General features: G+C 36.6%; 1 protein-coding gene across 7 annotated transcripts in view; it reads left to right on the top strand.

Annotated features, from left to right (window-relative positions):
• Window positions 1-8288, top strand: part of adgrb3 (adhesion G protein-coupled receptor B3) — a 126786-nt gene extending 118498 nt beyond the window's left edge. For 4 of the 7 annotated variants that reach the window (XM_032552934.1, XM_032552936.1, XM_032552937.1 and 1 more), the window contains 5 exons: window positions 1819-1858; window positions 3023-3687; window positions 3811-3846; window positions 4675-4779; window positions 7224-7412. In XM_032552934.1, coding sequence (XP_032408825.1) covers window positions 1819-1858; window positions 3023-3687; window positions 3811-3846; window positions 4675-4779; window positions 7224-7412 — 1035 coding nt within the window. Of the gene's footprint in view, window positions 1-1818; window positions 1859-3022; window positions 3688-3810; window positions 3847-4674; window positions 4780-7223 lie in introns of all 7 variants that reach the window. The other 3 variants (XM_032552935.1, XM_032552933.1, XM_032552931.1) reach the window with 2 other exon arrangements.
• Window positions 8289-14516: the final 6228 nt, after the last annotated feature.

The following is a 14516-nucleotide window of genomic DNA, read 5'->3' as shown; positions in this document are numbered from 1 at the left end:
TTCTTTACCGACATTGAATAAACATATTATTTGCTTTTTGTATTTCTACTGTCTTATTTTGGTTCATATTTTTAGTTTTCAACAACTAGACATGTAACATTATTTTCCTTAGATTTAAAAAAGAAATACCGCAAATGTGCCACAACATGCAGGGTAAAACTTCTGACCCTAATGAAAGTCATTAGTTTTGTTTTCCTTTCAAAGTCCCCATGTCTAATTGTTTCTTTCTACTTGTACTTTCCCTCGCATCTTTTTGTTTTCCTCTCATGGGATAGCAGGCGACTGCTACCCTTCCTGACCTTTGCAAAAGGACAACAGTATTTTGATGTTGCACAGTCTCGCCATTGGCAACTCAAAGCAATGATCTGCCATTAAGATTCTCATAGCCATTTGAGTGGCACAAGTGTCACACATTAGCAGAATGGTGTCAAAGCTGCTGACATACAATCTGCTAGCAGTGAGCACAAAAACCTTTGCAACTGCTTCAAACTGCAACTGCTTTCCTTAAAGCAGAAAAGAAGAACTAATGTTGTTTCGGCTACTTGGAAATAATAATAATAAATGTTTTATATTGATTTTTTATAGCTAGCTATGATTGAGTTGCCGCTTTATTTTCTTGCATAGCAAGTAGCACCCGTCACATTTACTGGCAAATCCTGGTTAAAGACGTATAAAAAAAAACAAAAAAAACCTTTCAAGTAAATTCCTCTTATTGTAGTTCCATAATTCTATTGCTGCAGTAACAATGAAATGTTTGTGTCTCTGTGACATGAAATTTGAGAGTTTTGACCATTTATACCTAGTATTGCAGGTGGTAGAATGCTAGAGGGTTAATTTTGACTATTGAAACAATAAAAAAATGAAATCCTGTGTGCTTAGCTGAGCAGTTTAGATTTGAGTACTGCTTAACTATGCGAATCTGGTTTTGTATGACAGTTTGTTTGCTTGAAAAAGAGAAGAAAAAAACCCCAGCAAGGCTGCCAGCTATTACTCTGCTGCTGCGAAGAAGTAAAATATGAATCCAGCTTGTTTGGAGTTCTTTTCATGAATGTGTTAAACTGTTAATAGCTATTATATGTCTGTTGAGTCATTGCAGGAGAGGCAGCTGATATTATTGTGTGTACATTTTACCATAAATGTTTTTTGTTTTGTTTTGTTATATAGTTTTTATCAAACTGTTGAAAAGAAGTGAAAGGCCGCCTTTTTATGTCTTTTTTGATATAGTTAAAACCCTTTAGACAGAGGCTAAAATGGCTCCCTCTGTTGTTTCTTGTGGGCATTGGTATCATCTCAGCTCTAGTGTTAAAAACATTTTAACTATATATTTCAACAAGTTTGGTGAATAACTATTTTCTTGAAGTCTTTTCCTAATTCATAAAGACACCTTAAACCTCGAATAGCATGTTCTCTTGTTTTTCTCATTTTGAAGAACAAATAAGAGAAATGGGCACCTGTGTCATGCCATATTTATACCTAAAAGAAAAAAAAAAACAAGTAATGTCACTCCTCTCAACTTCAGGAAAGTATGTATTAAAAATGCTTTAGTTTGATATATCCTGTAGTTTGATACATGTCTGAAGAAAGTACATTTGTTAACATGAATGTTTTTTTTTTTCCACTTAATTCCAATTTCAGGTCACATTTTTCAAAATTCTTTTCAGCTGCACTTGATCTGATTGCAATAAAAACAAAACTAGTTAACTTAAAGCATTTAAAATCATGTTGCCCGACTGCGCACATAAACGTGGAAGGCACTGTTCAAACTAAAGTGTATAATATATGAGGTGAAACTTACTGTCGACTGTTCTCTTTCTACAGACAGACTTTGAGAAAGATGTGGACATCGCCTGCCGATCAGGTACAGAACATATGGTCTCTTACTAACAAGATTCCCCTAGCTCTGGTTGAAAAAGGTGTAAACAGTAAGAAAACAACTCAGGTTATATAACAACCAACACAGCCCCACAGGAACTTTTCACAGTTCTGAAAACACCAAACTTTATTGTGAGAACAAAACATCAGAAACAAAACTACTGGGATGCTCAGTATTTTTGTGTATCTGATATTCGTTATGTTTCTCTTATTTACATATTAATGTTGTCATTGAAAAGGGATAGGATTAATCACTGGAAACGTTAAAAAATGAGAACTATCAACAGAAAAAGTATATAAGCTTCCCCCAGTATAAATTAGAGTAGCAACTTGCACTTGGATTTAATGCAGCATATATATGACTGTGAAGTAGATGAGAAATAACAAAAGTGTCTTTTCTTACAGATAAGTCTGAAAATGTGGCATCTGTACATATTGAGCCACTTTTACTCTTATAACCCTGAATAAAGTCCAGTGTAGCCAACTCCTTTCAAAAGTCAGACTGTGAAAGTCTTAAAGTTTCAGGCAGGGACAGCATTTCTGAGAAGTAGCAAAGAGGCTCATGGTAACTCTGGAGGAGCTGCGAGAGAGTTACGGCCCCAAAGTGTCAAAAGGAAAACTTTTGGTCACAACATGAACTTTGTAAAAAAGTGGCAAGGAAAAGAATATATTCCTTCCACTTCACAAGTATGCAGTATTTTGTATTATTTTGTCATGTAATATAACAATGAAATACATTAAAGTTCTGGGTTGCAATGTGACACAATATGAAAAAGAATCAATATTTTTGCAAATCACTGGATGTGGTGCTTTATCAGTTCATCACCAATCACTAACTTAGCATTAGTAAACCTGAAGGGATTTTAAGGAGAGAATGAAACTACTTTCTTATTTACAGCAACATTCTCTTGAGATTTCAGAGTGTATTGTTGTGTCTTTTTTGCATTTAGTGTAATATCACACTCAGAGCATTTTCATAGTTACTCATTCTATGATTGCAGTTTTACCTTGACACTACAACCTCCCTTAAGGATCACTAATATTGATTTGAATTTTGATTGTACTTTTGTTCTCATTTTGCAAAGTTTAAGACATTAAAGTTCCTTTGATTAGGCTAACAAACTAATATCTGTATCGCCCTGCCCTCCAGCGCTCCACAAGGACATGGGCTCGTGTCGTGCCGCCACCATAACAGGCACACTCTCCCGCATTTCCCTCAACGATGAGGAGGATGAGAAAGTGCCTGAAGGCCTCAGCTACTCCACGTTGCCAGGCAACATCATCTCCAAAGTGATAATCCAGCAGCCTTCAGCTTTGCACATGCCAGTAGGAATTGGCGACCTGAAAGACCAGTGCATGTCTGACAGCAATGCCGACATGCGCCGCACAGTCTACCTGTGCACCGATGATGGCATGCGCCAGAGCGACCACGACATGGAGGCCCGTCCGACGCAGGGCCAAATGATGGAGACGGACTACATAGTGATGCCTCGCGCCTCGGCGGGTGTAGTGTCGGGGTCGGCCACCCTGCCCACCCTTATTAAAGAGGAGCCCAAGATGACTGCTGCCATGGATACGCTGCCCCACGAGAGGCTAAAGCATTACAAGATAAGCCCTGACTTCAATATCAACCCGTCAGGCATGGACCACATGAATGTGAACCTGGATCACCAGTATCCTAGTGCTCCAGAGCAGATGCAAACCCTGCCCTTTGAACCTCGCACAGCTGTTAAGAACTTCCTTGCAGAAATGGAGGAAACTGGGGGCCTATCTCGGAGTGACACTGGCTCCACAATATCAATGAGTTCCCTGGAGGTACATATTGTCATGCGGATTAAACACACGCAACACCAAATTCTACCTTGCCAAATATTTATCTTATTGTTGAAGTGTTCTGATGACTTACTAAGATGACTCCTTTTACTTTTGTCCTAACAGAGAAGAAAGTCGAGATATTCCGATCTAGACTTTGAGGTACGTAAAAAAAAGATAAATCTTCCTGAAGTTGAGCTTAGCTATTTATGCATAAAAGGCTGTTTTGCGGTTGTGTTAGCCATTTGATTTAGTAGTGTCTGTTGTGCCTCTTAAGCTTATTGCTGTAGGATAGCCTTGACTCATTAGGATTTATAGACTTACTGTGTAGTTAAGGTAATAGCAAGGCTGTCAGCTGACAAACAGGGCAGTAGCTCTCATCAACATTTTATCCTCCTCCATCTCCTTCATCCATTAGCTATATGTTGATTTTCAAACTGTATGCTTTTAAAGTCATTTGCACATTTCACATCTGATTTTATCACTGGTCAGCAATGAAAATATTGGTTTGCAAGTACATAATCAAACCCCCTTTGGCAGATTTTTAGTATTTCCTTTTGCATTGTCAAAGCTTTACTGCATATATATTTTGTAATCTCTGTCAAAACACGGGAAACATGTTGCTTCCGGCAGCTACTTTGGCTCTGGTTGCGTTTCTAGCTTAGATGCACACAAACACTTCAAATGGAAGATTTGTGCCAAGATTTATCAAAAGGATTTCCTTTACACCAACAAAACCCTAAATAAGGTGATTTATTACAAAACAATAATGTTTAAGCATTAGGTGTCCCATAAGCCTGTCTAAGTTATCTCTGTGTTTCCTTTATTTTGGCAGTCATTCTTGTATATGCAGAGGAAAGTAAATTTGTTTCAGACCTGGCCTCTAAGTAAACTACACTAACAAATTGATCAAAGGTGGAGGGGGTGGAGAGGAAGATGCATTTCCATTATTGGCTGTCAATACCAAAGCAAAAACCCTTGCCATTGCAGAAAGTCATGCACACCAGGAAAAGACACATGGAGCTGTTCCAGGAACTGAATCAGAAATTTCAAACCCTGGACCGATTTCGAGACATACCAAATATGGGCAGCATGGTGAGTAACAGGAAACCCAGGGGGGTGGCTGTCAGCTAAATAAAGAACTCAACATCCCAATGATCTATTTAGATATTTGGTGCAGGACACATTTACGTGTGATTGTGCAAATGAGTGGTTATGTAGCAAAAGTGTGCCTTTCTACATCTAATGTGCCTGCAATCAGCAGAGGGGCTGCCTCTTAAAAGCCTTGAAGAACAAGGCAAGTCTCAAGAAAAATAAAATAAACGAAAAAACATGATCCTTGGCAATTTTGCTATAGTGGAGTGCATCCATTCCAATGCAAGGCCATAAATGCACTTTTCTTTACATGCACATTTATCTACTTAGCAAACCCATCATTTTTTTATTCATTAATGCATGGCAGATTATTTATTATATCAGCAATTACGTAAGTATTAGCCTAATAAGGGGAGTCTCTCTCTGCAACTGTGTGGGAGGTGGGACTTGACTCCATTAAGAAGTCGGGCTAATTATGCAATATCTCATGACCTTGCTGCAAACCAAAAGGCTCACCATCTGCCTACACACCTGACTGGATGTGTAGACAATGGGGACATCAGACTTAATCCATCTGTTTGAGATTAGCTGAACTTCTTTTTTTTTTTTTTCGAACACTTAAGCCATATCAGATACAGCTCTGTGAAGATAAATTACCTCTGTTTTTGCTCTTTGCCTCACCTCAATGTTTCAAATAAAGTTAATACCAAAAATAACCTGAGTAAATAAAAAAATCTGTTTTTAAATTATTTAATTTACCAAAGGAAAGAAAGTCATCCAACCTAATCTGACCCTGTTTGAAAAAGAAATCACCCCTCCTGTTAAATAATAAAACAGTGGGGGTTAAACATATTTTCTGGGGACATTTGTGCTTAGTTTTATTATCTATGACATGCAGAAGCCATTTATAACTCTTGGGATGCCAATGAACCACAATGAAAGTTCCTATCCATAAATGGGAAAGACACGTAGCAATGAAGAGCCTTCCCACGAGACTGCATCAACAGCTTATCCAGTTGATCACAAAAGATGACAAAACAAAATCTAAAGCCCTTCCGGCCATCCTTGTTTCAGCTCAGGTTAGTATTCATGATTCAACAAAAAGAAAGAGACTTGTTAAAGACATTGTGCATAGGATAGTTCCAAGAATATTCTGTGGAGAGAAAATATAAACGTGAATGCTTAGGGGAGATGGTCCTCTAATTTACTCTGTTGTAAAACTAGAACAGCGATGCCAAGAAGAGCAAAGTACTGTTATTGTAGCAGCAGTATGATGGTCTTTGACTGCAGTGCTACTTCAGGGCCTACACTACTCCTCATAACTGATGGAACCATAAATTCTGCTCTCTACCAGAAAATCCCAAACCATTAGTTTGTGACATTAGGTTCGAGCAAACTGAAGTGAGACAATAACCTGACGTTCTCTCACAAGTCCACCTCTGACTGACTCAAAAAACACAAAAAATAGATTAGCATGCTGTCAGTGCTTGAAAACCCTCCATTGTGACTGAATTTTAAAAATTCTGCAAAAAAAGGCCCAAATTGCTCCATAGCGATGTAAAGAATTCAGATGACACAAATAAAAACTCAGATAATGCTTGTTTTCACCTTGTAACTAAAAAAGAGTGGAGCAACCAGTTATTGGGTTTATGGGCAATTCAGGTTTTCACATAAGATCCATTTAATTTGGGCTGCTATTTTTTCATAAGAAATTAAATCATAATTGCAAAACTGCTTTTTGCATTTACTCAGAATATCTTTGATATCAAAATTTACTTGATGATATGAAACATTGAGGCATGACAGAAAAGCCAAAACAGGGATTTTTTTTTAAAACTACTTTACATCACTATAAATAGTAGCCTTTTGACTTCATACTACCACCCTCCCAGTTTTAGTCACCGCTGCAGTACAATGCAGCTTCAGGACCGTTGCCTAGTTACAGTGCAAGTACCTTTTTTTGTAGAAAACGATAACTACTTACTTCCTCTATTTTCCTTCCCCCCCCCCAAATGAATCTATTGCAGAGCTGGCAGCAAACATTAGTATCCATTTTATATTCCCTGATGGGGAGCTACTTCTTTCCCTTATTTGCACTAATGTCTTTGGGACTGTCAATGAGAGCACATTCAGACGAATGAATGGCTCACACATTCAACACGTCCAGTGCTCTAGATTCTGAGCTGAGGAAAGCAGAGATCTGCTCCATGTTAATAGTACGCATGTTCCCATTTAATACACTGCCATTATCTTTTTGTTATTCGATGCTTCTCCCAGCATTAATTCATTACTTTCAATTAGCAATGCTAGGAACTCATATAATGCCCTTCTGAATGAACTGACCACACTGGAGAAAAAAAAGTACATTTTTGAGAGGCAAGTAGCAGTTAAGCTGCTGAGGATGTCATGCTACTAACAACACCTGCTGTTGGCCGTGTTCGCAGGACAAGGCAATGCCAAAACAGAATCCATGGGAGAGCTACAATCCAGCCTGTGAGTACCAGAACTACGCCACTATGAATGTACTAGAATCCGACCCCAAGGACTCACTGGAGATGACGGCTGCAGAGTGGGAGAAGTGTGTCAACCTACCCTTAGATGTCCAGGAAGGAGACTTCCAGACAGAAGTGTAAAGGGTGAAGAAGATGGAGGGGAAAAAATGCAAACTTTTTGCAGGAGGAGAAGGGGATGTATTTTGCACTGATTAAAGCAACAGACTTTTCTAACAGCCTTGGCAAACATATCTGGATCTTACGAGCGTGGCAGGGACATAATGTGCCAATACAATAAAAGGACTGGGGAGAGAGGAAAAAAAAGAAAAAGAAAAAGGGATAAAAACATCAGTGTTACTTTTTGTATTCTCACTAGTGTACTTAGTGTGGGGCAGCCTGGTGTACAATATTTACCATCCTGTGTTACCAATTATCTGTGGAGGAATTGGCTGAAAAAAAAAAAAAAACAACTCTCTTAATGAAACCTCACAAAACAAATGACATGCCATGTCGTCCCAGCTTCATCGGGTCTAGTTTTGATTTCCTAAAACTGGACCTGGGAGCACAATGTATATATTTATGCAGTTTTTAAAAAGTTTATAACAGTCCGTTTGGCCATTACTACACTTTTTACTTTATAATATAAAAACATGGGAGGCAAAGAGGATTTTTTCCTGTCATATTAAAATGAATGTTTGTCAAGCTACATTCTTCATTGCTTTAAATGCAATAAAGATAATACTCACTTTTATATAAATAATATATTTCACAACTTTAATACTGCAGAATCTGCTTGAAGGATCCCAGCAAGCTCTCTCATCTGCAGCTCTGTATAAAATATTTAAAAACAAAAATGTTGTATGGTGTAAATAAACTTTTGTCTACATATGTTTTACTTGTGCCAATTTATTTTAATGAGGAAAAAAAAAATGCCAACTTGACCAGAAGTTATAGCGAAAAATGTTAACATTTGAAAAGGAATGTAAATAAAAGAGGAAATATGTTCGTACTGCTTCAGAGGTCGTGTCAAGTTTATGTTGTGTGTTGGTTGTCAAATGCATCACTCACCTTGAATGAGACATCTGAAAGAAATGAGTATCACTGAAGTAAACATGACGTAGGTTAGCTACACACATGCTAATGGTTATTTAAATGGGAAATGAAATGAGGTTGCCGTGCACCACTTATGATCTTCCTGAATGAAATGTGCTAAAACATTTCTGGAACATTTGAAATGTTTCTGGTCAGAGCGACTGTCTCTTGTAAAATCAAAGTGATATAAAAAGCAAAAACATAATAGCAGTCTAAATGAACACGATTTTAAACATTTTTACATTACTTTGCTTTTCTGTTATATAGATAATAGACTGGAAATTATTCATAGAGTTGGATATTTCTGCTTGTGAAGCCAATACAAAATGGATCTCAACGCACCACCAACAATCCAATAAATTAAAGTTACAGGAGCAGTAAGGACTGATTAGATACTATTTGATTATGACTCAACCACAACTCAGCTTAATTAAATTATTTTCATTGAACTAAAACACAATATGATGAACAATTTCAGTGAAATGGGCTGTTTATTAAAGCCCATCTAGAGATAAGTGTTGCAAATTAGCTAATGGTATAAACATCATCCTTGATGAAATCTGTAGAGCAAATCAGTCATTAAAAGTAATCATAAAATGGATTTTCAGGATTATCAACAATAAATAATAGGGTAAAATTACAACTAGATTTTATTTTTATAAATGTAAACTTGGTGACATTAACATGGTCAAAAAATAAAGTCATTGTTAAAATAAGCAGTGGTAACATTTTTAAAGCACTGACCAAAATAATGCAAAAGCAGTAGCGGAACACCTTGTGGCAAATCTAAATAATAAATATAAACTCAGACATTCGTCCACACTGTATTCAACACACATGCCACACAGCATGTTGTTTCTTCAAGGATAATAGTTAATTCATGTGATGAGGATGGAAAAAAAAGCTATGCTGGTCTCTCGAGTTCATGAAAAACCATGTTTTTTTTTTGGAGCACTCCCTGCAATTCTCTTCCCAAATACTGGAGGCACTACAGAGAAAATAATATTCCACAGCAGGAATGTCAGCACTAAAAGAGCCTTAAACAACCTAAAAGAAAAGAAAAGATCTAATGTTTGCAAATATTTGAAATTCAAAAAAGTCCGTCTTATCATGGCTGTTTTACGGCTGCCATACATTCATAAGTTCATGAACTTTTACAGTTCAATTCATCTTACCAACCTTAATTTACAATTTCCACTTTTAGAACGTGTTTTATTGAAGAACATAATAGGTATTGCATATCCTCATATGTCAATTTCCTGTGTAAGTAATCATCAGCTTCTTTGTAAATAACTATCCAGTGCAAATGTGATGATGTTTTAAAGGATTGTGTTAACACGATAAAATCATACTTTGGTCTTGGCCACTCTGACAAGTTGTTAGCCTCATCCTTACTAATCTGAATTAGCAAGTACTTATAATCTATCACCAGAATCTTGCTTCAAAAACATAGAAGTATACCTTTAAGAAAATGTATGATCAAAATACTCCACTGCTTTAAAATCTTGCTCTTTAAAAAACTAAACTAGATTCTGTTTAAATTTGGACAGATGGAACAATTCAAAAGGTCCTCAAGAGTGCCCTATAAGGCATCTGCTATATTGACTTTTAGCTCAGGTTGAATCAATGACTTAAAACTTCCAATTACAGTTAAAGATTTGCTCTGTACTGTTTTCTGCCTCTTCTCTTCAATCCACCAACTATATTCAATTTCCAAATTTGGCTGGGAAACATTTAAACCCCTAATACGTTTGTGTGCCTCCTGAGGGTTCTGCTGATAAGATCAGCTTCCTCAGACAGACAGGTCCACACAGAGCTCTAATGGGAGGAAGCTGCCAGAGCTGAGGGAAAATCTTGTTTGTTCTGTCTGCTGGTCTGTGCAGTATGGCAATGAGAGCGGCAAGCATGTGCTCCCCTCTCCATCTGGGATGTGGGGATGCACTGAACAGGAGAAGAGGAAGTGCCTGAAGAAGTGGGCGGAGGAAGAAGAGGCATGACTTCATTTTCAGTGAAGAACAAGGACTAGAGAGAAAAGACGAAGAAACAGAGAATGATCCCTGGTGGACTGGAATGAGGACTCTGGAGTCCTCAAACGTTGTCTGCACACAAATGAAAGTGATGAAATTCGGAGTTCATTCAGCACAATAACGTCTGAATTGACAGTGCCTTTCAATTTAGACTACAAGACATAATTGGGTTAATTATATCCACTACTGTTATTGGCTTTGTTACAGTGTTTTTTTCTTTTCTTTTTTATTGTAATATCCTACAGCATGTGTCAAACTCAAAACATGGGGGCCAAACCTCTTTCACACCATAAAGCTGCTTTAAACTTATCTACTAGTTTGTCCTTGACCTGTATTCTAGGTTCTTCAATCTTTGTGATGCTGCTTGCTCCCCAATATTTTCTTTCAAACGACGGAGGCCTTTGTGTAACTGTATTTATATTGAGATTAGATTTCTCAGAATTTTTGAAAGCAGATGGTTGCCCAGGGTTTCATTCTGAAATATCAGCGTAAATGAAGCTGAGAACAAAATACTTTTCAGGTTTTTAAAAAAGTTTTGATATTGATATTCATGTATTGGCTCCCTTCTACTTTACAATTTGCACTGTATTGTACGGAAGAGGATTAGGGCCACCGAAAAAATAAAAAAAATAATTCTGACTTTAAAGTCAGAATTCTGAGATTAAAGTCAGAATTCTGACTTTAATCTATTATAATAGATTAAAGTCAGAAAGTCAGGATTCTGAGATTAAACTCAGAATTCTGAGTTTAATCTCAGAATTTTTTTTTTTTTTTTTTTGGTGGCCCTAATCCACTTCCGTAGTATTGTGTTGGCTTATTACATAAAATAAAATCAATTAAAACCTTAACTTTTGTGGTTGGTATAAAACAAAATAATGAAGGGTTAAGAATATATTTGCAAGACATTGGTAGTCGTCAGTGTTGCTATGCAGCAGAGAAAAATAGAAAAAAATAATTGTATTTCTGGTGTTCATGAACCTACACAAAAATGTAATCAGATTCACATATTTGCTCAGTGCAGACCTTAATGCCCCAAAGAAGAAAATTCTTGAATATGTTGTGTTGTCCCCCTCAATATTACTACTTCAAGGTTGCATGCAACTATCTTCTACAGTATTTCCTGCAGATATAAAAGTAGCTATTACTTTGCTTTTGGCATTTATTGCAAATTTGCTCTAAAAATTGAAGGTTCCACATGTAAAGTTTTTTTTTCATATTGATAAGTACATTTCAGGTATAAAAGTTGTTTTAGACCATCTTAGGCAGAAAAAAAGAATTTTAACAAAGACATTTATTCAGCAAATTGATGATCCTCCATTTAAGTATTGTTTCATATGCAGAAAAATACGGGGGATAAAAACTATTCATGTTTCTTCTACATGAGCTGCAGTAGCTATATTGTATCACAACTTATTTTTCTACTAAAGCCTTTAAGGTAAACAGTAAAAGTGCTGCTTTATTAACCTGATGACTATGGATGTGCTGGTTACTGGTATTGATGGATGTTTATCTGTTAATGTCATAATCTAGATGACAATTTAAAACAAAAAAAACCCATTAATTTACCTTTAGGTCTGATTGTGCACACGCATGTGTCTGTCCTGTATGTCTCTATTTTGCCTTGTGTTAGGCTGGTGACTTGTCCAGAGTGTAACTCACCTCTCACTCAGTCAGTGCTGAAGACATGGAGAAGCAGACAGAGACGATGGTGGATGGACGGATAATAGCATGATGCAGAAAAACATGACTTTTTTTTTTTTTACTCAAAATGATCATACTCTGGGAAGCCCAATGATGATACTTATTGATTTAATTTTTCTCACTTTCATGTTCTTTACCGTATGCCACTTTTTATTGAGAAAACATTTTTCCTCCCAACGGCTTGTTTATGCAAAAGCAGCAAGCTCTGTTTAGCTGTTCAAAATGGACATGCTGACAAGCCTGCTGGACATGTTTTCATTGAGTGGAAAGTGGCATGTCCCACAGGCTCATAAGAGCAAAGAGGTGAAGCTGCTTTGTGCCTCTAAACACTAAATCAACATAATCACATTGATCCTGAATCACTTGTGTCCCCTGAGGCCTGAGTGAGAGGTGAGGCAGGCGGCTCCGTTGTCACAGAGCTATCTGAGGACTTCAAGCACAGGAGGAACCGATTTGCTTATTTTTATTTTTTTATTTTTTTTTACTTACAGATGCAAAGCTCACAGTTGAATACAATTTAGCAAAAACTAATGAAGATAGAAAAATGTGTAAATAAAAAAAAAAAAAAAGGTATATGTTAGTTTTTTCTACACCACAACTATGTTAGAATAGAAGTAAAAGTCTCAGACTCTTGATAGAGTGTCTGAAACTCTCTCTAGAAGAGTACCCAGAAGGTATTTGGTATGCAGCATAAAATAAATTTCAGTCCCTTTTCCCGGAGAACAGTAAGATGGATGATAGCAACAGAGGGCCAGGAAAATAGTGATAGTAGTCTGTAATTCCTCTAGGTATCTATTTTATTCTCTATAGTATTACAGAAAATCATATTTTGCCTTTATATAAAACCCATCTCACCCATCTCTCTAGACACATGACCAAAAAGTAGCCACTTTGATCTTGTTAAAGTTTGTTTTCAACTTAAGTTTTAATTGCTTTGCAAGGTTTGATATTGAGTAAACAGTATAAGATGGACCTTCTCCAGCTCTCATATCCGGATCAGAGTTTTTGACAAAGTGAACTACCAAATAAATCTCAAGCATGAGCACTTCTCATCTGCTTGGTGTTCACCAAGATGTGTAAAAGTGACGTACTATCCTGGAAAAAAGTAATTGCCCCATCGCTTTTTTCTTTCTCTGCACATTTAAATGTTTCAATGAACAAAATGTAGTATCAGTAAAGATAACCTTGAGTAAAAAGAATGTGTAGTTTTCAAATAATGATTTTATTTACCAAGCAAAAAAGCTATCCAAACAAACCTGGTCCTATGTGTCAATTATTCAACAAGTTTCTGTTGAACGCTCACGCCTGAAGGCTGCCTGATCTGTAGAATTATGAAAACACTAAAACAGAAGATAAATGACATCATGAAGTCACCTAAAATATTTTGAATCAGTCTTCTATCCGAAGTCACTTGATATACTGTATATAGCATTTAAACATCAACATCAGAAAATGATAAATATTTTTTAAAAGTTTAGCCTTTTCTTTGTGCTTACACATAAGTGTTAAGAGAGAAGAATCACAAGTTTACACAACATGAAAAATAAAATGAAAATATATGAAACTGAGCAATAGCATTCATAAATAGGAACCATTCAGACTATGCTATGATAATCAGTTCGAGTTAAGGGGCTTCAACCTTTTAAGTTCTTATTGTGAAGGAAGGCTGTGAAGAAAAGTTTGAAAGTTTGACACTTTAAATTTTGTATGTATGTGGTGTATTTTGTACATTTTAACAATGTACTTGATGTTTCTGTTAATGACATGATCAAATGAGAGGTGTGTTGTCTTATTATCCAGATTTTAGATTTTAATAATTGCATAATCTGGTAATACTTAAAACATTGGAATTTACCGATGGCAGTGTGTTCCGTGTTTTAACCATGACCGCAACAAGCTGCTAAAAATGGCAATTTGGTGAAACAATTGTTGTCCATGATTATAGAACCAAATTAATCTTAGTCTAAATTTAGTAAGTAGTTCATGATTTAATTCTGCTAGCTGCTTTTGGATTTTCATCTGATGTTGTCTGTATTGTGTCAGAACCATTGTTCTCCCAGCTTGCATCTTGAACAAGAATTGCACCGAGGCCTCTCTGAGACATCAACATCTTTTATCACAAAACCATTTAAACGGATCAATTCCCAGAAGTTCAACTTAAAATTCCTGGTTTATCTCATAAATGTTATCAATAATAATTCAGAGTCAGACTTAAATGCTCAAAGCTCCCTATGAAAGGCATTCCTTCAAACATAAATATGCACAACCACCAACATCAGCAAACACAAACATCTGCTCAAAATGCAGTCAATTTGTGTCTCTTGATCAGCACTAGATAACACAATCAGGGAGCAGAGTGCAGCCTTGGTACTGCTCCAGGAAAATCAAAACCACTGCAATCTCCGCCAAGGGAGTCAGTTGGAGT

This window comes from Xiphophorus hellerii, chromosome 22 (genome assembly GCF_003331165.1).
Source record: "Xiphophorus hellerii strain 12219 chromosome 22, Xiphophorus_hellerii-4.1, whole genome shotgun sequence".
Taxonomy (NCBI): Eukaryota; Metazoa; Chordata; class Actinopteri; order Cyprinodontiformes; family Poeciliidae; genus Xiphophorus; species Xiphophorus hellerii.
Note: the sequence above shows the minus strand (reverse complement) of the source record. Positions and strands in the feature narration are given on the sequence as shown.